This window comes from Salvelinus namaycush, chromosome 34, assembly GCF_016432855.1.
Source record: "Salvelinus namaycush isolate Seneca chromosome 34, SaNama_1.0, whole genome shotgun sequence".
Lineage (NCBI taxonomy): Eukaryota > Metazoa > Chordata > Actinopteri > Salmoniformes > Salmonidae > Salvelinus > Salvelinus namaycush.
The window spans coordinates 30,612,682-30,638,990 of NC_052340.1; the positions used below are offsets into that span (position 1 = coordinate 30,612,682).

Genomic DNA, 26,309 nt, shown 5'->3' on the forward strand with positions numbered 1-26,309 from the left:
CACTGGTGTTATAGCCTAGACCTAATAAGGAGAATGTTGAAAAATTAAACAAAAATCAAAATGTATTAAATGTTTTGGGGAATTTCATCTTCATTATTAATTACAACGTAAATACATTATCTTGGAAGTTTATTGCTTCTCTTTAACAATAAAAATAGTGGTGTCCGCATGACATAAATTCACTAAATATTACAGTAACTCCTGGCCCTCTACACATTCCCATTTTGGCCCTACCAGTGTCCATTCATGGCTGAGGGGTAGGGGGACAGTTAATGATTATTTGCCCCTGTTTTCCCGACCACTGTGTTTCTAATTTGGATTGACTGCCGCGTCAGAGCGCGCAGACTCACCTCCCGGCTGTTTTCGGAGCTTCGCTCTATCCCTGCTTCAAACACATATTCCACAGGGAGAGAGAGAGAGCAGGACCTGTGAGGAGCGGAACGAACGACCAGAAAAAACGACAAATGGCACTCATGGCTGGGATTTTGTTTACGGCGACCTCTGTGCTGCTTGGAATTTCTACGTGTGTTTCTTCGGCACGGATTTACCCCCCAAACGAAGGTAAGACTTGGAATAATAGCGGAGCCCCGTTCTGGACTTTTTCTCCGCTAGTTTATACTCAGTCCACTTCATGTGTGAGACGGACCACCAGCCCGGTGTCCCGTAGCTATGCTGGACTCGTGCAAGGACCAGCAGCACTCAAAGAATTGGCCAACACTATTCATTTTCTCATCATCATGTACCATTAATCTCTGACATTGGACTAGGCTTTCCAAATGCGTCAAACCCATCGAACGTTTTGTGTCATAGACTACTAGGTTATCTTGCTACCCAAGTTGCTGAAAGCGCTTTGCAAAAAGCCGCAGCGTATGAAGTCTATATGGGGCTCTAGCAGGATCTGAGTGGAGTGCTGTTAAATCTTACTTCAGTCTCTGTTAATTAGGCGACAGTCAACTTCTTCAGCAACATTCGTTTTTTCTTGAGCCATATAGGCTACAAAGACACGATGTTATAAACAAATCATTATTGCTTTGGAGGGCATGCATGTGTCTGATTTTGTGCAAGGCCGTTGTGCAAAAGCCCCCCTTACAAAATGAGCCATGTAATATTAGTTCATAACCTTGTATTGCAGTCGCAGTTCTGTAAAATTATCCCCATTCAATTAACAAGTGGCGTTTGCGCATTTTCTATGTCAAAACGCATTAACTTCAAAACAATACTGAAATAATTACCCAAGCCAAGTCATTTCAGATAAAGGAAAACATCTTAAATTAAATCCACTTTTTTTTATTAAACTCACTGCATATTTAAGCGCTTACATTTGTGATTTTCTTCACTGCGCAGTGAGAGGATTTCCGTAATATATATAAGGGACTATTGAAATGTCATTACGGATTCTTTTTGATTTCTCACTGAAGCAAGTTCATTTAGACGTCCGTGCTCCTCATCGTAGAACCTCAGGACCCGAGTTAATAAAACACACAAACGGAGTCTTCAATATGTTTTGGAGAGTCGCATTCACTGGGTTACATTGACAATACCCATGGTTCTTTATACAAAATATAAAATCCCCGTAAAATGGGATCCCTTTATGTTTTTAATCATCACAAATCCCCCTGGAAAAATCTATCCATATTACGCATTTGAGTAATGCAAACATATTACATCGTTTATGGATGTAGGTGTGTGGAATGGGCCTATAGATACGTCATTACATATTGATCATTAGCTTACTTCTGACATGTTTTTCGTTGAGCAGATTGCATGTAGTTGTTTTCCTCGGCAAACGGCATAACTATCCAACTATGGCAACAACACGGTGGCTGTTCCAGACTGTATATTATCACTGTAGACAAGGTTACACATATTCCGTGTTATGAACAGTCTATAACTGCTCACTTCTCTTTCTATGTTTTTCAGTGACATTACTGGACTCCAGATCTGTAGCGGGGGAGTTGGGCTGGTTCGCCAACCCAACAGAAGGAGGGGTAAGTGTCCCTTGTTCAGACGCGAGTCCCCCGTTGAGTCAAAATGGAGAGACGATGTCCTCTATAGCCCACCGACCCCCTCTGTCCTTCTCTCCCTCTACTCGCCGTAATGGTTAGATTCGAGTCCGATACTGCAGCGGGCGTCGGGTTTCCTGAATAGACGGCTGATTGAATCGGTCTTTGTGGAGAAACTTTATATCCTTTTCCCCCATTGAGGCGCGGGGGAAGAGGAACTTGGCAGCACAGAAAGGGCCCTCTGGAATGGATGAATGAAGGGAAAGGGCAGCGGGTTTCAGTCCTCACAGTAGGATTGGATTGGGCCATAAAGCAATAGGGAATGTGATCGGACTAAATGCATGATCCCGCGGTCTAATTGGGATATATATAGTTGCGCAGATAAGGTACAGAGTGCGACTGTTTCGGGAATGGCCGTGTTAGGCCCTTCGGTGCGCGCGGCTGAGGCCGGTCTGGCACACACTCCCCTGTCCGTTGTTCCCTGAGCCGAAGCAGCAACAGCACTGGCGTTTGAATAATTGCATGGAACCATCTTATATGTGTTGTTGTATTTATAGACTAAACCAACAAGGTGGCCCAAAGTTGAGCAACATATGCTATCCATTACGTCCTTCTTTCTATTCAGGCATCTTCTGGCATATCAATTATATTTTAATGATACAGTTTATGGTATGCTATAGACCCACAAAATAAACGTTGCCGTTTTGTGTCAGCCTTCTCTCCAACTCTTGTTTTAATCACCATTGGGTTGAGTTGCTGTTCAATGAATGTGGCTCGTGTGTGCTGCTGTTGGGTGCTCTCCGTTCCTTCTTCAGCGGTTTCCTCCGTGGCGGATGGATTGACAGGGTGCTGGCAGCGCCGACAGCCCTGCATTCACGCTCTCATTACGACCAATTACCCCCATTCTCCCTCTCCTCCGCTATCGGGGAAAGGTGCGGCCTTATCTGCCTAGCCGGTTGATTTCCACAATAAAGGGCCAAGCAGAAAGAAGAAAGCTGTTGAATAAAGCAGCTGGGTGATGGACACTTTCTCAAATCGGAGCCTCAGCCATGTTTAGCGTTATCTCCCCTACTCAAATGAATAGGGCTTTAAACGAGATTAGTTATGATAACGCCTTGAATCAAATTCAGCACAGCGTACATCCTTCCCCCAAGTAATAGCTCTGTTTGGACTCGTTTCTCTAAATAGAATATAGTCCTAAGCAGATACAAGCAGAAGGCTGGCTTGTCTGCTCTTGTCTTTAAATGCAGTCAATTTGACAACTTTTTTAAACCTCATTGTGAAAAATGTAAAAGGCCCAGTGCAGTCAAAAATGAGATTTCCCTGCGTTTTTTTTCATACATACTTCCAGACTAAGATGTCGACTAATACTGTTAAATTGTGAAAATGATGATCATGCCCTTTTAGTGTAAGAGTTATTTGAAAAGACCACCTGAAAATTTCAGCCTGTTTTGGTGGGATGGAGTTTTGGCCTGCCTGTTGACATCACCAGGTGGTAAATTAGTTAATAGACCAATAAGAAAGAGAGTTCCAAACCTCTCTGCCAATAACAGCTAGTTTTCAGTGTCCCCTCCCCACTCAGACCACTCCCAGACAGTCCTAGCAACATTCTTGCTTGAGAAATGTCTCTTTGCTAACAAGCTATTTTTTGTTTCTTTTTGTCCATTTTAATTTAAGACAATCACAGTAAGGTACTTAATTGTTACCCCGAAATGATTATATATTGAGATAAATACGGCTGCGTTGGCCCTTTAACAGCGCACACCATAATGCCCCCAACGCCTTTCAAAAGACCATACTCTTTAGTAGCTGGGACTTTATCGTAAGTAAAACAAACATTGCTCCTATAATAATAAGCCAGCCAGTCATCGATAACGTAATCCATGCACCTCATGTTCACGTCCTTTACCAATGAGTTCATTCTAAAAACACCCGGTCCACATGTGTGCTGTCCAAACCCTCTCCCTCTCCAAAATAAGTTGTAGGCCTACAGAAGGAACACAGACACCCTTTTTCCATTGGGTTTCTGTTCAGATCCCTATAAGTCCTTGTAACGGATGTGAAATGGCTAGCTAGTTAGCGGTGGTGCGCGCTAATAGCCTTTCAATCGGTGACGTCACTTGCTCTGAGACCTTGAAGTAGTGGTTCCCCTTGCTCTGCAAGGGCCGCGGCCTTTGTGGAGCGATGGGTAACGATGCTTCGTGGGTGACTGTTGTTGATGTGTGCAGAGGGTCCCTGGTTCGCGCCCGGGTCGGGGCGAGGGGACGGACTAAAGTTAAACTGTTACAGACAGGCCTATCCATTAGCTCATACAGAAGATTCTTTCAATATCTCTTCACCCTCACACTGTATTTCTCTCCATTTGGTGACCTTTAAATGAATCATGGAGTTATGGGGATTTACATTGAGGTCATCATTATATGACATTAAAATAATAATTTGAATGGTGCATGTTCCCCAAGGATTTGGTTGGTTTCCTTTTTTGTGGAGAGAAAGTGTACTAGTCAGGCTTGAATACAGTACAGCAGCCTATGTGTACTTATTTCTGATTGTACCGGTAGTAGTTTCATTATGACAGGCCTTGCTATTTCTATTAGGCTTTGTCATGCATTTATTATTACGTTTGGCCATTAAATACTTGGCCTACTGAGACGCAGATATTAAGTCACTGTTCTGCTATGGTCTTTCTCAATGTACAGTATGTCTGCAAGTTAAGGTTTATATGTGGCCTACCATTTTACAGATTTCTCATAATATTTGTCAGATGTTTTCCTAACATTTCCTCTGTTTGTCTCCTCAGTGGGAGGAGGTGAGCATCATGGATGAGAAGAACATTCCCATCAGGACGTACCAGGTGTGTAACGTGATGGAACCCAACCAAAACAACTGGCTTAGAACTGACTGGATCCCCCGGGTTGGCGCCCAGCGTGTCTACATTGAAATCAAGTTCACCCTGCGCGACTGTAACAGTCTTCCTGGTGTCATGGGAACCTGCAAGGAGACCTTCAACCTCTACTACTACGAGTCCAACAACGACAAGGAGCGCTACATCCCAGAGAACCAGTTTGGCAAGATCGACACGGTGGCGGCCGACGAGAGCTTCACCCAAGTGGACATCGGAGACCGCATCATGAAGTTGAACACGGAGGTCAGGGACGTGGGAGCCTTGACCCGGAAGGGTTTCTACCTGGCCTTCCAGGACGTGGGAGCCTGCATTGCCCTGGTGTCTGTCAGGGTGTTCTATAAGAAGTGTCCCATGGCTGTGAGGAACCTGGCCCAGTTCCCTGACACCACCACCGGGGCTGACACCTCATCACTGGTAGAAGTCCGAGGATCCTGCGTAAATGATTCAGAGGAGCGTGACGTTCCCAAAATGTACTGCGGGGCGGACGGAGAGTGGCTGGTGCCCATCGGGAACTGCCTGTGTAACCCGGGATTTGAGGAGAGAAACGTTGAATGCCAGGGTAAGTTAAGGAGAGAAAGCTTCTGTTTGCTTCTGATATATATATTCCTCTAGTCACGGGCAGCAGCTGTTCTTTGTGGTTATTTATACTCTTCTCTATTGTTTTCTCTTCCTTCACCTTCCATCTCTATCTCCATACAGTAGTCTGCTTCTTTATCAAATCTCCCTCCTCTCTCTCTGTCTGTCTCTTTGTCTCACTCCCTCCATGTATCCCAATCTCTTTGTCTCTCACTCTCTCTCGCTCTCTCTCCCTCTCTCTATTCACCAGCCGCTCTCTCTTTTGCTTGTTGTCTCTCTCTCTTCTTCCCCTCCCTGCGTCTCTCCTACATGATATCAGGCTGGGTAATAGAAGCGGTGATGATTGTAAATGGCGTAATTATCCAGTCCATTGTGATGTGTTAGTTAGGCCAGGGTAACAGGTCTGCTATTGGGATGTGTTAGTTATGACAGAGGAACAGGCCTGCTATTGGGATTTGTTAGTTAGGCCAGGGATACAGGCCTGCTATTGGGATGTGTTAGTTATGACAGAGGAACAGGCCTGCTATTGGGATGTGTTTGTTAGGCCAGGGGAACAGGCCTGCTATTGGGATGTGTTTGTTAGGCCAGGGGAACAGGCCTGCTATTGGGATGTGTTAGTTAGGCCAGAGGAACAGGCCTGCTATTGGGATGTGTTTGTTAGGCCAGGGGAACAGGCCTGCTATTGGGATGTGTTAGTTAGGCCAGAGGAACAGGCCTGCTATTGGGATGTGTTAGTTAGGACAGAGGAACAGGCCTGCTATTGGGATGTGTTAGTTAGGCCAGGGTAACAGGCCTGCTATTGGGATGTGTTAGTTATGACAGAGGAACAGGCCTGCTATTGGGATGTGTTAGTTATGACAGAGGAACAGGCCTGCTATTGGGATTTGTTAGTTAGGCCAGGGTAACAGGCCTGCTATTTGGGATGTGTTAGTTAGGCCAGGGTAACAGGCCTGCTATTGGGATGTGTTAGTTAGGCCAGAGAAACAGGCCTGCTATTGGGATGTGTTAGTTAGACCAGGAAAAACAGGCCTGCTGTTGGGATGTGTTAGTTAGGCCAGAGAAACAGGCCTGCTATTGGGATGTGTTAGTTAGGCCAGGGTAACAGGCCTGCTATTGGGATGTGTTAGTTAGGCCAGGAAAAACAGGCCTGCTGTTGGGATGTGTTAGTTAGGCCAGGGTAACAGGCCTGCTATTGTGATGTGTTAGTTAGGCCAGGGGATCAGACCTGCTATAGGGATGTGTTAGTTAGGCCAGGAGATAGGCCTGCTATTGGGATGTGTTAGTTAGGCCAGGAAAAACAGGCCTGCTGTTGGGATGTGTTAGTTAGGCCAGGGTAACAGGCCTGCTATTGGGATGTGCTAGTTAGGCCAGAGGAACAGGCCTGCTATAGGGATGTGCTAGTTAGGCCAGAGGAACAGGCCTGCTATAGGGATGTGCTAGTTAGGCCAGGGGAACAGGCCTGCTATTGGGATGTGTTCGTTAGGCCAGGGGAACAGGCCTGCTATTGGGATGTGCTAGTTAGGCCAGGGATACAGGCCTGCTATTGGGATGTGTTAGTTATGACAGAGGAACAGGCCTGCTATTGGGATGTGTTAGTTATGACAGAGGAACAGGCCTGCTATTGGGATGTGTTAGTTAGGACAGAGGAACAGGCCTGCTATTGGGATGTGTTAGTTAGGACAGAGGAACAGGCCTGCTATTGGGATGCGTTCGTTAGGCCAGAGGAACAGGCCTGCTATTGGGATGTGTTAGTTAGGCCAGAGGAACAGGCCTGCTATTGGGATGTGTTAGTTAGGACAGAGGAACAGGCCTGCTATAGGGATGTGTTAGTTAGGCCAGGGGAACATGCCTGCTATTGGGATGTGTTAGTTAGGACAGAGGAACAGGCCTGCTATTGGGATGTGCTAGTTAGGCCAGGAGATAGGCCTGCTATAGGGATGTGTTAGTTAGGCCAGGAGATAGGCCTGCTATTGGGATGTGTTCGTTAGGCCAGGGTAACAGGCCTGCTATAGGGATGTGTTCGTTAGGCCAGGGGAACAGGCCTGCTATTGGGATGTGTTAGTTAGGCCAGGAGACAGGTCTGCTATTGGGATGTGCTAGTTAGGCCAGAGGAACAGGCCTGCTATAGGGATGTGCTAGTTAGGCCAGGGGAACAGGCTTGCTATTGGGATGTGTTAGTTAGGCCAGGGAACAGGCCTGCTATTGGGATGTGGTAGTTAGACCAGGGAAACAGGCCTGCTATTGGGATGTGTTAGTTAGGACAGAGGAACAGGCCTGCTATTTGGATGTGTTAGTTAGACCAAGGGAACAGGCCTGCTATAGGGATGTGTTAGTTAGGACAGAGGAACAGGCCTGCTATTTGGATGTGTTAGTTAGACCAGGGGAACAGGCCTGCTATTGGGACGTGCTAGTTAGGCCACAGGAACAGGCCTGCTATTGAGATGCATTAGTTAGGCCAGAGGAACAGGTCTGCTATTGTGATGTGTTAGTTAGGCCAGAGGAACACGTCTGCTATTGGGATGTGCTAGTTAGGCCAGGGGAACAGGCCTGCTATTGGGATGTGCTAGTTAGACCAGGGGAACAGGCCTGCTATTGGGATGTGTTAGTTAGACCAGGGGAACAGGCCTGCTATTGGGATGTGGTAGTTAGACCAGGGTAACAGGCCTGCTATTGGGATGTGCTAGTTAGGCCAGAGGAACAGGCCTGCTATAGGGATGTGCTAGTTAGGCCAGGGGAACAGGCTTGCTATTGGGATGTGTTAGTTAGGCCAGGGGAACAGGCCTGCTATTGGGATGTGGTAGTTATGACAGAGGAACAGGCCTGCTATTGGGATGTGTTAGTTAGACCAGGGAAACAGGCCTGCTATTGGGATGTGTTAGTTAGGACAGAGGAACAGGCCTGCTATTTGGATGTGTTAGTTAGACCAGGGGAACAGGCCTGCTATTGGGACGTGCTAGTTAGGCCACAGGAACAGGCCTGCTATTGAGATGCATTAGTTAGGCCAGAGGAACAGGTCTGCTATTGTGATGTGTTAGTTAGGCCAGAGGAACACGTCTGCTATTGGGATGTGCTAGTTAGGCCAGGGGAACAGGCCTGCTATTGGGATGTGCTAGTTAGACCAGGGGAACAGGCCTGCTATTGGGATGTGCTAGTTAGACCAGGGGAACAGGCCTGCTATTGGGATGTGGTAGTTAGACCAGGGAAACAGGCCTGCTTTTGGGATGTGTTAGTTAGGCCAGGGGAACAGGCCTGCTATTGGGATGTGTTAGTTAGACCAGGGGAACAGGCCTGCTATTGGGATGTGGTAGTTAGACCAGGGGAACAGGCCTGCTATTGGGATGTGTTAGTTAGGCCAGGGGAACAGGCCTGCTATTGGGATGTGCTAGTTAGGCCAGGGGAACAGGCCTGCTATTGGGATGTGCTAGTTAGACCAGGGGAACAGGCCTGCTATTGGGATGTGGTAGTTAGACCAGGGGAACAGGCCTGCTATTGGGATGTGTTAGTTAGGCCAGGGGAACAGGCCTGCTATTGGGATGTGCTAGTTAGACCAGGGGAACAGGCCTGCTATTGGGATGTGTTAGTTAGGCCAGGGGAACAGGCCTGCTATTGGGATGTGTTCGTTAGGCCAGGGTAACAGGCCTGCTATTGGGATGTGTTAGTTAGGACAGAGGAACAGGCCTGCTATTGGGATGTGCTATTTAGGCCAGGGGACAGGCCTGCTATTGGGATGTGTTAGTTAGGCCAGGGGACAGGCCTGCTATAGGGATGTGTTTGTTAGGCCAGGGAACAGGCCTGCTATAGGGATGTGTTTGTTAGGCCAGGGAACAGGCCTGCTATAGGGATGTGTTAGTTAGGACAGAGGAACAGGCCTGCTATTGGGATGTGCTATTTAGGCCAGGGAACAGGCCTGCTATTGGGATGTGTTAGTTAGGACAGAGGAACAGGCCTGCTATTGGGATGTGCTATTTAGGCCAGGGGACAGGCCTGCTATTGGGATGTGTTAGTTAGGCCAGGGGACAGGCCTGCTATAGGGATGTGTTTGTTAGGCCAGGGGACAGGCCTGCTATAGGGATGTGTTTGTTAGGCCAGGGTACAGGCCTGCTATAGGGATGTGTTTGTTAGGCCTGGGAACAGGCCTGCTATAGGGATGTGTTTGTTAGGCCAGGGGACAGGCCTGCTACAGGGATGTGTTTGTTATGCCAGGGTAACAGGCCTGCTATTGGGATGTGTTTGTTAGGCCAGGGGACAGGCCTGCCTGTCTGCCATGTGTATCTGCTGGATACATTTCTCAGGAGAGATCAGTCTTAATAGCTTCCAGTGTCTCTTTCCTCCCAGCCCCATTCCCAGTCAGATGATTCCCAGTCTCTCTCCTCCCCTACCACCACACCACCAGCCCCATTCCCAATCAGATGATTCCCAGTCTCTCTCTCTCTCCTCCCCTACCCACCACACCACCAGCCCCAATCCCAGCCAGATGATTCCCAGTCTCTCTCTCTCCTCCAGACCCCAGCCCCAATCCCAGTCAGATGATTCCCAGTCTCTCTCCTCCCCTACCCACCACACCACCAGCCCCAATCTCAGCCAGATGATTCCTAGTCTCTCTCGCTCCTCCAGACCCCAGCCCCAATCTCAGCCAGATGATCCCTAGTCTCTCTCGCTCCTCCAGACCCCAGCCCCAATCCCAGGAAGATGATTCCCAGTCTCTCCCGGTCTCTCTCTCTCTCTCCTCCCCACCCCACCTTTCCCCACCACAGCCCAAATCCCAGCTAGATGATTTTCAGAAGGGCCAGTGCTGGCCTGTGAGAGAGAGATAGACAGAAGCCCTCACTCGTCTGGTTTATCATTCTATGCAGGTGGACGAGAGGTGAAAAGAAACACACACACTCTCACCAATGAAATAGAGCTGAAACAGAGACACACGGCGATGAGGGGGAAAAAATGATGAAAGTGTTTGTTTTTAGTCTTTAGTCCACCTCAATGATCGCTCTTGTTTAATGTTGTTTGTGTGGCTATACTTAGTGAATGTCTTTTGTTATCCATCAGCATCTGAATAAAAACATGGCAATGCAAATAAACGAAATTGTACTCAAAAGCCAGAATAAATAAAAATATGTTGAATCTGTTAATACATTTACCAAGGATATATAGACCTACTGTATGTTTTTCACTTGGTGTGTGACTACCAGGTTTCTCTCCTGGTGTGGATACCAGTGTGTTGTGTGTGTGTGTAGTTCCTGGTGTGTGACTACCAGTGTGTTGTGTGTGTGTGTGTAGTTGGCCGTCAGCTGCCCCCCCCCCCCCCTAAAGGTCAGTGGGCCGCTGCAGCGTGGGGTCAGAGGCCGGCCAGGTTGATTAACGGGGGACGGGCCACTCTACCTACCTTAATTTACGGGGGAACCTTTAAGCACTATCTCAGGACTAATTGCATGACAAACAGGCCTGGTGATTTAGGGTAGTAGGGCTGGCTGGCTCCTTCTGAGGAGGGTCGAGGAGGGCGCACTGAGGTACAAATGGCCAAAGATGGTGTGTGTGTGTGTGTGGGATAGGTTGGGGGTCAGGGGGTAGCATTTCGGGGCAAGAATGTTCTTTGGAGTGTAGCCCGTCTCCCCTGTTGGTTTCTGTGGCTGTGTGGATGGCAGGGGCCAGGTTTCTCCCTCCCTGGGTTGTCTTCAAAGGAGAGAGCAGAGATGGCAGGCTGAAGGAAGGAGAGCTGACTGAGAGTACTCTTTGAAAGATGATGTATCCTTACTGGTGTGAGTCAGCAATATTTACTTCTCTCTCATACCAAACTCATGGGCAACTGAGTGCCCTTTAGTCTATCTTTGCAATGATTGTTTCTATGAGTGTCTAGTCATGTGTTAATGTGTCTTTTTGCGATGTGTATACAGTGCCCTACGTAATTATTGGGGCAGTGACACATGTTTAGTTATTTTGGCAATTTAGATTTGAAATTATACAATGACTACGAGGTTAAAGTGCAGACTGTCAGCTTTAATTAAAGGGTATTTTCATCCATATCGGGTGAACGGTTTAGAAATTACAGCACTTTCGGTACATAGTCCCCTCATTTTAGGGGACCAATTCACTTATATGTGTATTAAAGTAGTCAAAAGTAAGTATTTGGTCCCATATTCCTAGCACACAATGATTACATCAAGCTGGTGACTTTACAAACTTGTTGGATGCATTTGCTGTTTGTTTTGGTTGTGTTTCAGAATATTTTGTGTCCAATAGAAATGAATGATAAATAATGTATTATGTCACTTTGGAGTCACTTTTATTGTAAATAAGAATATAATACGTTTCTAAACATTTCTACGTTAATGTGGATGCTGCCATTATTGTGGATAGTCCTTAATGAATCGTGAATAATGAAAGTTACAGACGCACAAATACCATACCCTATGGGAGGTTAGCATTTTGGGGGGGGGGGTATGATATTTGTGCGTCTCACTTTCTGTGTCACTGGGGGGGGTATGATATTTGTGCGTCTAACTTTCTGTGTCACTGTCCCAATAATTACGGGGGGCACTGTATGTATGTGCTGTGTCATATAACATCAGTGGTATGTGCTCTATCACATCAGAGTTGGGTCAGACACACACTCACGTTCTGCCTGGGTCTCCATGGTTACCAGAGCGTCAGTCCAGGGTCTACCTCAGTGTTTGATGGGTTAAAAGGTGGAGCTCACTGTCAGCCTTCAAGTGCACCGATGAGCTGGTTAATATTCCCCAGTGTGACGAGGCAGAATAGTGGGGGGCTCAACTTCAATATAATCATGTGGACCAAGACACTAAAGAGGGGCTGAGATGGGGGGTTGAGTCTCAAGTCCTCCGTCAGAAAGAGGGTGTGTGTGTGTGTTTGTGTGGGTGTGTGTGTCAAGGTTATGGGGGTACCTTGGCCTCTGGTTCCCAGCAGTGGTGAGTGAATGGGACTCCTCCATCATTGTTGAAGCAGTGAGGTTGGGGGGTGTGTGGGTTAGGGGGGGGGTCAGAGGATTGTGAACACTGGCTGAGGGTCAAAGGTCAATAAGTTGTTCATCCATCTTGCTGGTATGCATGACAGGGTCGAGGGACAGGATTTATTAAGACGTCAGGATCCTGACAGCTGGGTGCTCGGGGGCCGCCAGAATGTGTACACAGAGCACAGGGGCCAAGGGGAGAGAGGTACAGGGGCCAGGGAGGGCTCCATGAGAAGGACCGGGGGTTTGCTTTTGGGCTCCTTTCTTTTCTCTCTCATTCCCTTGTTTCTATGAGCTTGGGTAGTGGGGTAGCGCTCTCTGCCGCTAGTCGTCTGTTGAGGGTGACCGCATTGTTGAGGGGGGATTGTCGGAAGGACGTGTCACAAGTGTTTGCATGTGTGAATGTGTGTGTATCGATGTGTGTGAGTCAGTGTGTGTATTGCGTTCATGTGAGTTCATGTGTGTGACTGTGTGTGTGTGTGTCCAGGTTTGTCCGTGTATTGCGTTCATGTGTGCGAGTTTCTGTGTGTATGTGTTGGAGGCAGACGACTTGGGTGGCTGAACCGTGAAGGTGGCAGACTGTTTTGACACCTCTCATTGGGGAGGGAGGGAGGGATGGGTGGGGAGCAGACTGGGAGTTTAAACCTCCACACCACCTTTACAAATACTACATCAAGGAGAGGGAAGCTGCTGCTCTTTCAAGTCAACCTGCCTATCCACCCACCTGTTCTGTTGTAGCAAGATGTGTACTTGCATGAATGAGTGTGTTTGTGTGTGTATGACCAGATTAGAGTCAGAGAGAGGAAGGATTGTGTCCAAAGACTGTGATTGTAGTGTTTTGCTCTATTCTCCTAACCTTAACCTGTTGATCCTGACCATAGACTTTCTCTTGCTCTATTCTCCTAACCTTAACCTGTTGATCCTGACCGTATACCTTCTCAACTGAAAGTGGTTCACATTATTGGATTATGGGGTATTACATATCACACAGCTTTCCAGTATTCATGTAGTTGTATGAGATGTAGGCCTCTCTCTGTCTCTGTCTGTCTCTATCTCTATCCTCTCTCTCTCTCTCTCTCTCTCTGTCTCTGTCTCTGTCTCTGTCTCTGTCTCTGTCTCTTTCTCTCTGTGTTTCTTTGTCTCGGTCTCTCTCTGTTAACATTGTTAAATATGCACTAGGGAATATCATCTAAATTCATCACGTAATTCTATTTATCCCTCTAGTCCCTCATGACTTTAAATACACAAATGCATATTAGGTTTGCATCTGTAGTCTCCCTCTCTCTTCCGCCCCCTTTTCCCCCTATCTTTCTCCCTCTCTTCATGTATTTTTTTGTCAGCCCTCCCTCCCTCTCTCTCTCTCTCTCTTGCCCTCCCTTCTTCCATCCCTCCCTCTCTCTCCCTTTCTCCCCATCTCCCTCCCTCCCCCTCTCTCCCTTTCCCTCCCTCTCCAGGGTTGTTAGTGCTAGTCAGGCTGTCTCTGGTGAAAGCACCTTGGTGAACATTATCGCCAGTCTCTATTCCGACACACAAGCACGCACACACACACACACACATTCACACACATTCACATACACTAGAATAGAATAGAATTGAATGTGCACGTCACTTTCTAGAGAAGCTCATTTTGTGTTGCTGTAAGGAGAGACGAGAATCTATTAGCACCAGGTAAGGGAAAGGAAAAGTATGACAAAGAGGACGAAATGTCTCATGACGGAGGATCCTTTCGCCCCTTATTTTTTCAGCAATCACGCTAAAATAATTGCTGTACCTTAGAGTCCTCATATTTCTTGCTTGTTTAGCTTCACTTATGTAAAACAGCTTGCCCTCCCTCTCCCTTTCCCCCTCACTCTCCCTCTCCCCCTCCCTCCACCAGATGAATTGTAATTCAGTGATCATTACTGGAGGTGTTGAAAGTTTCTTCCTGCTCGTACCACGGTCCTGGCTCGACGCTTTCCCCTGCTGTTCCTAACACTCATCGCCCTCTCTCCTCACCCCATTCAGGCCAGGAAAAAAGTGCTTGTTGAGTGTGACCCAAGCAGGCGGGCAGTGCTCTGACAGTACAAACACAACAAACGCAACCGAACGCCACCCGCATAACCCACATGTAACCACACCGTTAAAACTCCATTAATTTTTCAGCAAATATTCAGCTAACGACCGTGAACATTCAGGGGACATTGTGTAAAGAATGGTTTTGGAGCCAGCTCGTTCTCTCTCCACTCCTCTCCCTCATCTTTTTGAAAATCATCCTCTCTTTGAAGGCTGCGACGGGAAGAGGGAACGATTAAAGTAGTCACTAAGCAAATTAACATGTCAAAAGACCCAGAATAAATACCCCAGGCCGCTCTCTAACCAGACACCCCAGCCCTCCCGACTGCTCTCCCCTCTGTCATTCCCTCTCTCCATCTCCATGTTTTTCAGTCTCCTCCTCTTTCTCTCTCACCACTCTTCTACCCCGCTTTCTTTTTCTTCCTTCCTTTCTTTCTCTCTCTCTTATTCTCTTATTCTCTCCTGGAAAAGCTTGGTTGATGGACAGACAGAAGGCTCTGAGGAGGAGCGAGAGAGGAAGAGAGAGCGAGGGGGAGGGAGAGAGAGAGACATGGGCTCCAATCAACAGAGGGCTCGGGCAGATCATTTGAAAGAGAGTGAATGAGAGAGGGAGTAAGGCTCTGCCACTTTCATTGACTTGACTGAGGGAGAAATAGTACTTTTGCAAAAAGGAGAGAGTGAAAGAAGGGGGCAGCGAGATGGAGAATAAGACAAAGAAAGGAAGTTAAGTGGGAGAGATTTAGTTCCAGTTTGGAAGTCTTCCCTTTTCTCCATTTCATCCATCTCTTCACCATCTCCCCAAAATCCCTCTGATCAAGGGTATTCTAGAACTGATGTTGAGGTGTGTGTGTGTGTGTGTGTGTGCATGTGTGTAAGTGATCCATCTCTGTGAAATGTGTATGTGCTTCTGTGTGTACATTTGCGATATCTATTGAGGTACGATCACCCCCTTAACCGTGACTTCTCTCTTAACATTTCAATCCTGTAGCGTGAGCAGCACAGCTGAATACAACACCAACATAACCACACATAGATGCTTTGCCTGCCAACTCTCCCCCGGTTTCTCACAATGGAGGCTGATTGGAAACACCTTGACGAGTGTTTCATCTATCTCTCTCTCATTCCCTCCCTCTCTCATTCCGTCTCTCTCTCCCTCCGATTTCGATCTTAAGCTCCCTCTATCCTGGCAGGCGGAGGAGGTGGTCTTTTCTTCACTCGTCATCTTCTTCCCGAGCTCAGAAATCCTCTGGGAATGAAAGGCCTGGCTGTGGTAATCAGTTAGGGGTTATGACAAAAAGAGCGCCCAGGAAAAAAAGGCTTGATCTACTCTGATGGGCCAGAGTCTCGATTCAATGCCCATTTTAATAAGAAAAGGCCTCTTCTAATCACAATCTCCGTGCCGCTGGCACACTAGCCTTTCCCCCTCGGTAAACACACTGACATACGGACACACACACTCATACACTGATGAAACTCTGTGTCAGAGCCAGAACTCAGGAGGTGGGGATAGCAGTATTGTCACGCCCAGGCCATAGAGGTTTTTATTCTCTATTTTGGTTAGGCCAGGGTGTGACTAGGGTGGGCATTCTAGTTTCTTTATTTCTATGTTTTCTATTTCTTTGTTTTTGGCCGAGTGTGGTTCCCAATCAGAGGCAGCTGTCTATCGTTGTCTCTGATTGGGAATCATACTTACACAGCCTTTTTTCCCACCTGTGTTTGTGGGTAGTTATTTTCTGTTTAGCTGTTTTGTTGCCTGACAGAACTGTGCGATTTCGTTTTTTTCTACTTTGTTATTTTGTTCGAGTGTTTTTGAGAAATAAAGAATCATGAACACTTACCACGCTGCGCTTTGGTCTCCTTCTTCAACCCATGAGAGGCGTTACAAGTATGTATGTGACGTGTGTGTGTGTGAGGTGTAGCCGGAGGACTGGTGAAATGTAATGTGAGAGGCTGGGTCTGGGAGTGCTAGCACCAGCCAGGGAAGAGGTGTACATTTTCCTGTTGTAGGGGCAGTGGTGTAAAGTACTTAAATAAAATGTATTTTTTTTAGCGTGTGTACTTTACTATTTATATATTTGACAGCTTTTACTTTTACTTCACTACATTCTTAAATATAATGATACACTTTTTAATCCATACATTTTCCATGACACCCAAAAGTACTTGTTACATTTCAAATACTCGTGCAGGACAGCAATATGGTCCAATAACGCTTTGTCATCCCTACTGCCTTTGATCTGGCGGACTTACTAAACACAAATACTGTGCTTGTAAATTATTTCTGAGTGTTGGAGTGTTCCCCTGTCTAATGTAAATTATTTCTGAGTGTTGGAGTGTTCCCCTGTCTAATGTAAATTATTTCTGAGTGTTGGAGTGTTCCCCTGTCTAATGTAAATTTAAAAAAGAAAATCGTGCCGTCTGGTTCGCTTAATATAAGGAATTTGGTGTATAGAATTTCCTTTTACTTTGTACTTTTACTCAAGTATGACAATTGCGTACTTTTTCCACCACTGTACTTAAGTACATTTAAAACCAGATACTTTTAGACTTTTACTCAAGTAGTATTTTACTGGGTGACTTTCAGTTTTACTATTCAGGTATCTTTACCTTTACTCAAGTATGACAAGGGATGATTTTTTCCACATGTCTCAAGGATTATAAACCTTGATCCTGCTTGATGCACAACCCTGTCATACTGCAGGATAAATATCCCTTGAAGCCTCTCGCCAGGGAGGAATGGGAGATAGGGGGAGTGACGGAGAGAGATAGAAAGAGAAAAAGAGAGTGAGCGATAGATATATAGAGAAACAGGGATGTATCACTGCTTTGATAAACAGCCTGAGATGTGAAAAGTGAAGCAGTGGGTTATGGGTAGAGGGGGCAATCGGTCTTTAAACACACGTTTCCTGGTTAAGTCATGACCCCAGTTAGGAAGTCAATATTACTGCTATTAATTTCCAGCCTCAGATCAGCCTGCCCTAAGGAGGTAGGGATGAAGGAAGATAGACAGAGAGAATGGAAAGACAGAGAGAATAGATGGAGAGACAGAGAGAATAGATGGAGAGACAGAGAATAGATGGAGAGACAGGGAGAATAGATGGAGAGACAGGGAGAATAGATGGAGAGACAGAGAATAGATGGAGAGATGGAGAATAGATGGAGAGACAGAGAATAGATGGAGAGACAGAGAATAGATGGAGAGACAGAGAATAGATGGAGAGACGGAGAATAGATGGAGAGACAGAGAATAGATGGAGAGGGTGAGAGAATAGATGGAGAGACAGAGAGAATAGATGGAGAGACAGAGAGAATAGATGGAGAGACAGAGAGAATAGATGGAGAGACAGGGAGAATAGATGGAGAGACAGAGAATAGATGGAGAGACAGAGAGAATAGATGGAGAGACAGGGAGAATAGATGGAGAGACAGGGAGAATAGATGGAGAGACAGAGAGAATAGATGGAGAGACAGAGAATAGATGGAGAGACAGAGAGAATAGATGGAGAGACAGAGAGAATAGATGGAGAGACAGAGAATAGATGGAGAGACAGGGAGAATAGATGGAGAGACAGAGAGAATAGATGGAGAGACAGGGAGAATAGATGGAGAGACAGGGAGAATAGATGGAGAGACAGGGAGAATAGATGGAGAGACAGAGAGAATAGATGGAGAGACAGAGAGAATAGATGGAGAGACAGGGAGAATAGATGGAGAGACAGAGAGAATAGATGGAGAGACAGGGATAATAGATGGAGAGACAGGGAGAATAGATGGAGAGACAGGGAGAATAGATGGAGAGACAGAGAATAGATGGAGAGACAGAGAGAATAGATGGAGAGACAGAGAGAATAGATGGAGTGTCACGTTCCTGACCTGTTTTCTGTTGTTTTGTATGTGTTAGTCGGTCAGGGCGTGAGTGTGGGTGGGCATTTCTATGTTATGTGTTTCTATGTTGGTAAATGGGTGACCTGATATGGTTCTCAATTAGAGGCAGGTGGTTTTCATCTCCTCTGATTGAGAACCATATTAAGGTAGGTGGTTTCACATTGTTTGTTTGTGGGTGATTGTCGCTGTGTCTGTGTTTATTGCACCACACGGTACTGTCTCGTCTCATTCGTTCGTTCGTTCTTTCCTGTTCGTGCGTTCTTCATTTTATGTAGTTTGCATGTTCAGGTCAGTCTACGTTGTCTGTTTGTTATTTTGTATTTATCAAGTATAGTTCGGTTCAGTGTTCGTCTTGTCTAATAAATTCATGATGTCTACATACCTCGCTGCACATTGGTCTTCTGATCCCTCTCTCCTCTCCTCGTCCGAGGAGGAGGAGGAATATTACGACGACTATCGTTACAGAATCACCCACCAAACTAGGATCAAGCAGCAGGGAAAAGGGCAGCGACAGCAACCGCAGAAATCCCAGGATTCATGGACATGGGAGGAGATCTTGAACGGAGAAGGACCCTGGGCACAGGCTGGGGAGTATCGCCGCCCCAGAGCTGAGCTGGAGGAAGCGAAAGCTGAGCGGCGGCGATATGAGGAGGCAGCACGGCAGCGCGACAGGTACGAGAGGCAACCCCAGAATTTTTTTTGGGGGGGGCTAGAGAGGAGTGTGGCTAAGCCAGGTAGCAGACCTGAGCGCACTCCTCGTGCTTATATTAAGCAACGCGTCACTGGTCAGGCACCGTGTTATGCGGTTAAGCGCACGGTGTCGCCAGTGCGTGCCCATAGCCCGGTGCGCTATAGGGCAGCCCCCCGAAAGTGTCGTGTGAGTGTGGGCATCCAGCCGGGGCGTATCGTGCCTGCTCAGCGCGTCTGGTCTCCGGTACGCAGTTTCGGTCCAGGGTATCCTGCGCCGGCTCTGCGTGCTGTGTCTCCGGGGCGCTGGGAGGGTGCAGTGCGTCCTATGCCTACGCTTCGCTCGTACCGGGCAAATGTGGGAGTGGAGCCTAAGGGAGAGGTGCGCGTAGTAGGCACTAGATCTCCAGTGCTCATCCACAGCCCGGTTCAACCTGTGCCTGCACTCTGGAGGGTACGGGCTGGAATAGTACTCCAGCCTGGGGGAGTGGTGCAAAGGCTGCGCACCAGAGCTCCAGTGCTCCCCCACAGCCCGGTCCTTCAGGTGCCTCCTTTTAACATCAAGCCTCCTGTAGGTCTCTCCAGCCTGGTGGGTCCTGTGGCAGCCCCACGCACCAGGCTGTCTCTCCGTCTCCTCCCTACAGGTGTGCCCGTCTGTCCAGAGCCGTCCAGCCAGGACCAGCCAGAGCCGTCCAGCCAGGACCAGCCAGAGCCGTCCAGCCAGGACCAGCCAGAGCCGTCCAGCCAGGACCAGCCAGAGCCGTCCAGCCAGGACCAGCCAGAGCCGTCCAGCCAGGACCAGCCAGAGCCGCCAGAGCCTTCCGCCAGACAGGATCCGCCAGAGCCTTCCGCCAGCCAGGATCCGCCAGAGCCTTCCGCCAGCCAGGATCCGCCAGAGCCTTCCGCCAGCCAGGATCCGCCAGAGCCTTCCGCCAGCCAGGATCCGCCAGAGCCTTCCGCCAGCCAGGATCCGCCAGAGCCAGCCAGCCAGGATCCGCCAGAGCCAGCCAGTCCGGAGCGGTCCCTCAGTCCGGGGCTGCCCCTAAGTCCAGCGGGACCCATGTCTAGGGTTCCCAGTCCAAGGTCGGTGGCGAGGGTCGCCACTTTGAGGAGGCTACGGAAGCTGGGATTGACTATGGTGGGGTGGGGACCTCGTCCAGAGCCTGAGCCACCACCGTGGTCAGATGCCCACCCAGACCCTCCCCTAGACTTTTGGTAGTGCGTCCGGAGTACGCACCTTGAGGGGGGGGTTATGTCACGTTCCTGACCTGTTTTCTGTTGTTTTGTATGTGTTAGTCGGTCAGGGCGTGAGTGTGGGTGGGCATTTCTATGTTATGTGTTTCTATGTTGGTAAATGGGTGACCTGATATGGTTCTCAATTAGAGGCAGGTGGTTTTCATCTCCTCTGATTGAGAACCATATTAAGGTAGGTGGTTTCACATTGTTTGTTTGTGGGTGATTGTCGCTGTGTCTGTGTTTATTGCACCACACGGTACTGTCTCGTCTCATTCGTTCGTTCGTTCTTTCCTGTTCGTGCGTTCTTCATTTTATGTAGTTTGCATGTTCAGGTCAGTCTACGTTGTCTGTTTGTTATTTTGTATTTATCAAGTATAGTTCGGTTCAGTGTTCGTCTTGTCTAATAAATTCATGATGTCTACATACCTCGCTGCACATTGGTCTTCTGATCCCTCTCTCCTCTCCTCGTCCGAGGAGGAGGAGGAATATTACGACGACTATCGTTACATGGAGAGACAGAGAATAGATGGAGAGACAGGGAGAATAGATGGAGAGACAGAGAGAATAGATGGAGAGACAGGGAGAATAGATGGAGAGACAGGGAGAATAGATGGAGAGACAGGGAGAATAGATGGAGAGACAGAGAGAATAGATGGAGAGACAGAGAGAATAGATGGAGAGACAGGGAGAATAGATGGAGAGACAGGGAGAATAGATGGAGAGACCGAGAGAATAGATGGAGAGACAGGGAGAATAGATGGAGAGACAGAGAATAGATGGAGAGACAGAGAGAATAGATGGAGAGACAGGGAGAATAGATGGAGAGACAGGGAGAATAGATGGAGAGACCGAGAGAATAGATGGAGAGACAGGGAGAATAGATGGAGAGACAGGGAGAATAGATGGAGAGACAGGGAGAATAGATGGAGAGACAGGGAGAATAGATGGAGAGACAGAGAATAGATGGAGAGACAGAGAATAGATGGAGAGACAGAGAATAGATGGAGAGACAGAGAGAATAGATGGAGAGACAGAGAGAATAGATGGAGAGACAGAGAGAATAGATGGAGAGACAGAGAGAATAGATGGAGAGAGAGAGAATAGATGGAGAGACAGAGAGAATAGATGGAGAGACAGAGAGAATAGATGGAGAGACGGAGAGACTAGATGGAGAGACGGAGAGACTAGATGGAGAGACGGAGAGACTAGATGGAGAGACAGGGAGAATAGATGGAGAGACAGGGAGAATAGGTGGAGAGACGGAGAATAGATGGAGAGACAGAGAATAGATGGAGAGACAGGGAGAATAGATGGAGAGACAGAGAGAATAGATGGAGAGACAGAGAGAATAGATGGAGAGACAGAGAGAATAGATGGAGAGACAGAGAATAGATGGAGAGACGGAGAGACTAGATGGAGAGACAGGGAGAATAGATGGAGAGACAGGGAGAATAGATGGAGAGACAGAGAGAATAGATGGAGAGACAGAGAATAGATGGAGAGACAGAGAGAATAGATGGAGAGACGGAGAGACTAGATGGAGAGACGGAGAGACTAGATGGAGAGACAGGGAGAATAGATGGAGAGACGGAGAATAGATGGGGAGAAAGAGAGAATAGATGGAGATACGTAGAGAATAGATGGAGAGACGGAGAGAATAGATGGAGAGACAGGGAGAATAGATGGAGAGACAGAGAGACTAGATGGAGAGACTAGATGGAGAGACGGAGAGACTAGATGGAGAGACAGAGACTAGATGGAGAGAAAGAGAGAATAGATGGAGAGAAAGAGAAAATAGATGGAGAGACAGGGAGAATAGATGGAGAGATGGAGAGACAGAGAATAGATGGAGAGACAGAGAGAATAGATGGAGAGACAGAGAGAATAGATGGAGAGACAGAGAGAATAGATGGAGAGACAGGGAGAATAGATGGAGAGAAAGAGAGAATAGATGGAGAGACAGAGAGAATAGATGGAGAGACAGAGAATAGATGGGGAGACAGAGAATAGATGGAGAGGGTGAGAGTATGGTAGTTTAGTGAGATGAAGAAAGAGATCAACAAGACAGATAGATGGAGAGAAACTCGACACTAATTTCTGGTAGTGCCCATTTTCAAACTTCAAAGCCGGCCATACATTTTCAATTGAACTGTTTTCTGTTCATGTTTTGGGTGTCCCTCTATCACTCTCTAGACGTGTCTGTCTGCACATCAAATGTGTAGCCTAAACGCTACACATTAGCACTGTAACCTGCCCTAACCGCACGCCAAATTCCTACATATCAGGTTACCCATCCTCCTCAGCCCTCGCCACCCGCCTCACCACCAGGTTCAACCAGCCAGGGGGAAAGCCAAGGGTTAACGATGGGGGCGTTACCATGACAAAGCAACTGACAGCATTTTTAGCTTCCAGGGGTATTGCTTCCATGTCAACACATGACCTCATTTCTGGATCTGGAGTAGGCCTCTTCTCAGGGACAGGCAGGGGAAGGTCAGTGGGAGCAGCAACAGGTCGAGGAGACATGACAAGAGGTCAGGGGTCAGCAGAGTGACAGCAGTGCTGGGACTGTGTGATTCTGGGATGTGATGTTTGGAGAATTAGTGACCCTGCAAAGTTGTATGCATACACACAGGCCAGGCGGACACACATAAGGAATGCACTGTGTTCACACACACACACACACACACACACACACACACACACACACACACACACACACACACACACACACACACACACACACACACACACACACTCACACACACACACACTTGCAGTGTTAACATAACAGAGTTACACACACACACACAGAGTGCATACACTAACACACAGAGCTCGTACGTGCGCACATAAACACACACAGACACACAATAGAAGGTGGTTGGCCACAGACAGACTGATGGCTGGGAGCTACTAGTGGATTACCTAATCAAACAACCTAAAATACCCTGCATGTGATTAGCAGATATATGTAGAGGTTGTAGTGAAATGCTTGTGTTTCTAGCTCCGACAGTGCAGTAATATCTAACTAAATGCTTGTGTTTCTAGCTCCGACAGTGCAGTAATATCTAACTAAATGCTTGTGTTTCTAGCTCCGACAGTGCAGTAATATCTAACTAAATGCTTGTGTTTCTAGCTCCGACAGTGCAGTAATATCTAACTAAATGCTTGTGTTTCTAGCTCCGACAGTGCAGTAATATCTAACTAAATGCTTGTGTTTCTAGCTCCGACAGTGCAGTAATATCTAACTAAATGCTTGTGTTTCTAGCTCCGACAGTGCAGTAATATCTAACAAGTAATATCTAACAAATTACACAACATACACCCAATTCACACAAATCTAAGTAGGAATGAATTAAGACTATATACCTATGGAAGAGCGATGTCAGAGCGGAACAGACTAAGATACAGTAGAATAGTATAGAATAGAGTATATACATACGAGATGAGTAATGCAAGATATGTAAACATTATTAAAGTGACTACTGTTCCATTCCTTAAAGTGGCTAGTGATTCCTAGTCTATGCCTATAGGCAGCAGCTTCTAATGTGCCAGTGATGGCTGTTTAACAGTCTGGTGGCCTTGAGATAGAAGCTGTTTTTCAGTCTCTCGGTCCCAGCTTTGATGCACCTGTACTGACCTCACCTTCTGGATGATAGCGGGGTGAACAGGCAGTGGTTCGGGTGGTTGATGGCCTTGATGATCTTTTTGGCCTTCCTGTGACATCGGGTGCTGTATGTGTCCTGGAGGGCAGGTAGTTTGCCCCCGGTGATGCGTTGGGCAGATCACACTATCCTCTGGAGAGCCTTACGGTTGCGGGTGATGCAGTTGCCATACCAGGCAGTGATACAGCCCGACAGGATGCTTTCAATTGTGCATCTGTAAAAGTTTGTCAGGATTTTAGGTGACAAGCCACATTTCTTTAGCCTCCTGAGGTTGAAGAGGCTCTGTTGCGCCTTCTTCACCACACTGTCTGTGTGGGTGGTCCATTTCAGTTAGTCAGTGATGTGTACGCCAAGGATATGTGTGTGTGTGTGTGTGTGTGTGTGTGTGTGTGTGTGTGTGTGTGTGTGTGTGTGTGTGTGTGTGTGTGTGTGTGTGTGTGTGTGTGTGTGTGTGTGTGTGTGTGTGTGTGTGTGTAATGACTGAATTATGTACGTAGGTGAATTAAAACGTGCTTGAGGAAATACTGACCTTTGTTTACCTTATTTATAGAGACAGTTTCCATATTGCTTCCCTTTCCTCTTCTCCTATTCTTATAGCCGTGTGTGCGTTGTTCGTTCCCCTTTCACATCCTCCCTTTGCCTGTCCCATTCTTGTTGACTCTACAGTACAGGATAGCGACCACATCAGCCAATTGTTGATGTGTGTGTGGTGGGAAGTCCCTTAGCACAACAACACTAGCATACCCCCCCCCCCCCCCCCCCCCCCCCCACACACACACACACACATACTTTTTTCGCCCTATAATTGAATACAAATCCAAGTCAGGAAAGCATGTCAGATACTCCCCTCCTACCCTCTCACCACCACCTCACTCTTCTTAAACCTTTCCCCCTTGAGGACTCTGTGGAATTGTAGCATAGACATTTTATTCGATTTTTTTACATTTATTTAACCTTTATTTAACTAGGCAAGTCAGTTAAGAACAAGTTCTTATTTACAATGATGGCCTAGGAACAGTAACCACTTAGTTTACCTGCTGCACCACTGTCCCCTGCTAGAATAATCCCTCAAAGCCTGCTTGGTGTTTTTGTACATGGAAGATTTTGAAACAGAGTGTATGTGCAGTATAAATGTGTATAAGAGACTTTGTGTGTGCTTGAGTGTACATGCAGTTGTGTATAGAAAATATGCAAGAGTGTGTGTTGGTATGAGTGTGTGTGTTGGTGTGTATGTGTGTGTAGGCATTGTTATTCATTATCCACCTGCAGTGTGAATCCTGGGTCACAAAAGGTCTGTAGCGTTCTGGCGCTGTGCCCGGCCTGGGTGGTGCCACCCTCAGAACCTGGCATGGGCACAAGAGTGGAATCTGAGTACCCCTCCACCTAATAGGGCCAAGTCCAGCAGTGTTTCACCACACACAAAGGTGGATCTGGTTAAACCCCCTGCCACTCTCCCTCTCCCCCTATTTCTGTCTCTTTCCCGTCTCTCTGATTCTCTCCCTCTGTCTTTCTTTGTCTCTTTCTGTCTCTGTCTTGCCCACTATCTCTTTCTTCCTCTCTGTCTTACTTTGTCTCAATCTCTCAGTTTTTTTTTCTCTCTCTCTCTCTCTCTCTCTCTCTCTCTCTCTCTCTCTCTCTCTCTCTCTCTCTCTCTCTCTCTCTCTCTCTCTCTCTCTCTCTCTCTCTCTCTCTCTCTCTCTCTCTCTCTCTCTCTCTCTCTCTCTCTCTCTCTCTCTCTCTCTCTCTCTCTCTCTCTCTCTCTCTCTCTCTCTCTCTCTCTCTCTCTCCATCCCAGAAGTCCCCCTCCACACCCTTTGTCCATTCTTGAAGGGTGGACTTGTCCTCTCAGTGTTCTGGGTGTAATACAGTGGATTTGGCTGATATAGCCATTGTGCTAACAGGCTCCTCCTGTACACTGTGGTTCAACACATAGAGAACAGGGTGGTGGAGAGGTGGTGTCGTTGGTGGTGGAGAGGTGGGAAGTGGGGCCTATGTGACATAAAGAATACAGAGACCTGGTCCTGCAGGAGGTCTATAAACAATATTTCAATATTAAAGTTATGCAATCCAAATAATAACAACAGTAGGTACCATGATGCAACGCGTTAAGCAAAATGGATGAGAACAGTCATTGCCTTTTAAAAATGATCTGTCCTATGTTCTGAAATAGTTCAACTTGGAGTTTGATAGTGGTCTAAAATCATAAATGTTGTTCGTTTAAGCACAAAAAGAAATGATGCAAACAATTGATCTATTCTTCATTTGTACCTCAGGTTTTCCCTCTGTTGTGTTGGCCTCAGGTTTTGACTTGGCGTGTGTTCATAGTTGTGTCAGATAAA

The 26,309-nt window shown here is 47.2% G+C and overlaps 1 protein-coding gene across 2 annotated transcripts in view; it reads left to right on the plus strand.

The window, feature by feature from the left end:
* Nucleotides 1-419: 419 nt before the first annotated feature.
* LOC120029002 (ephrin type-A receptor 4) overlaps nucleotides 420-26,309 on the plus strand; it is a 79,988-nt gene continuing 54,098 nt past the window's right edge. For both annotated transcript variants that reach the window (XM_038974287.1, XM_038974288.1), the window contains exons 1-3: nucleotides 420-561; nucleotides 1,921-1,988; nucleotides 4,804-5,467. In XM_038974287.1, the coding sequence (XP_038830215.1) occupies nucleotides 465-561; nucleotides 1,921-1,988; nucleotides 4,804-5,467 (829 nt within the window). In that variant the 5' untranslated portion in view covers nucleotides 420-464. The remainder of the gene's footprint in view (nucleotides 562-1,920; nucleotides 1,989-4,803; nucleotides 5,468-26,309) is intronic.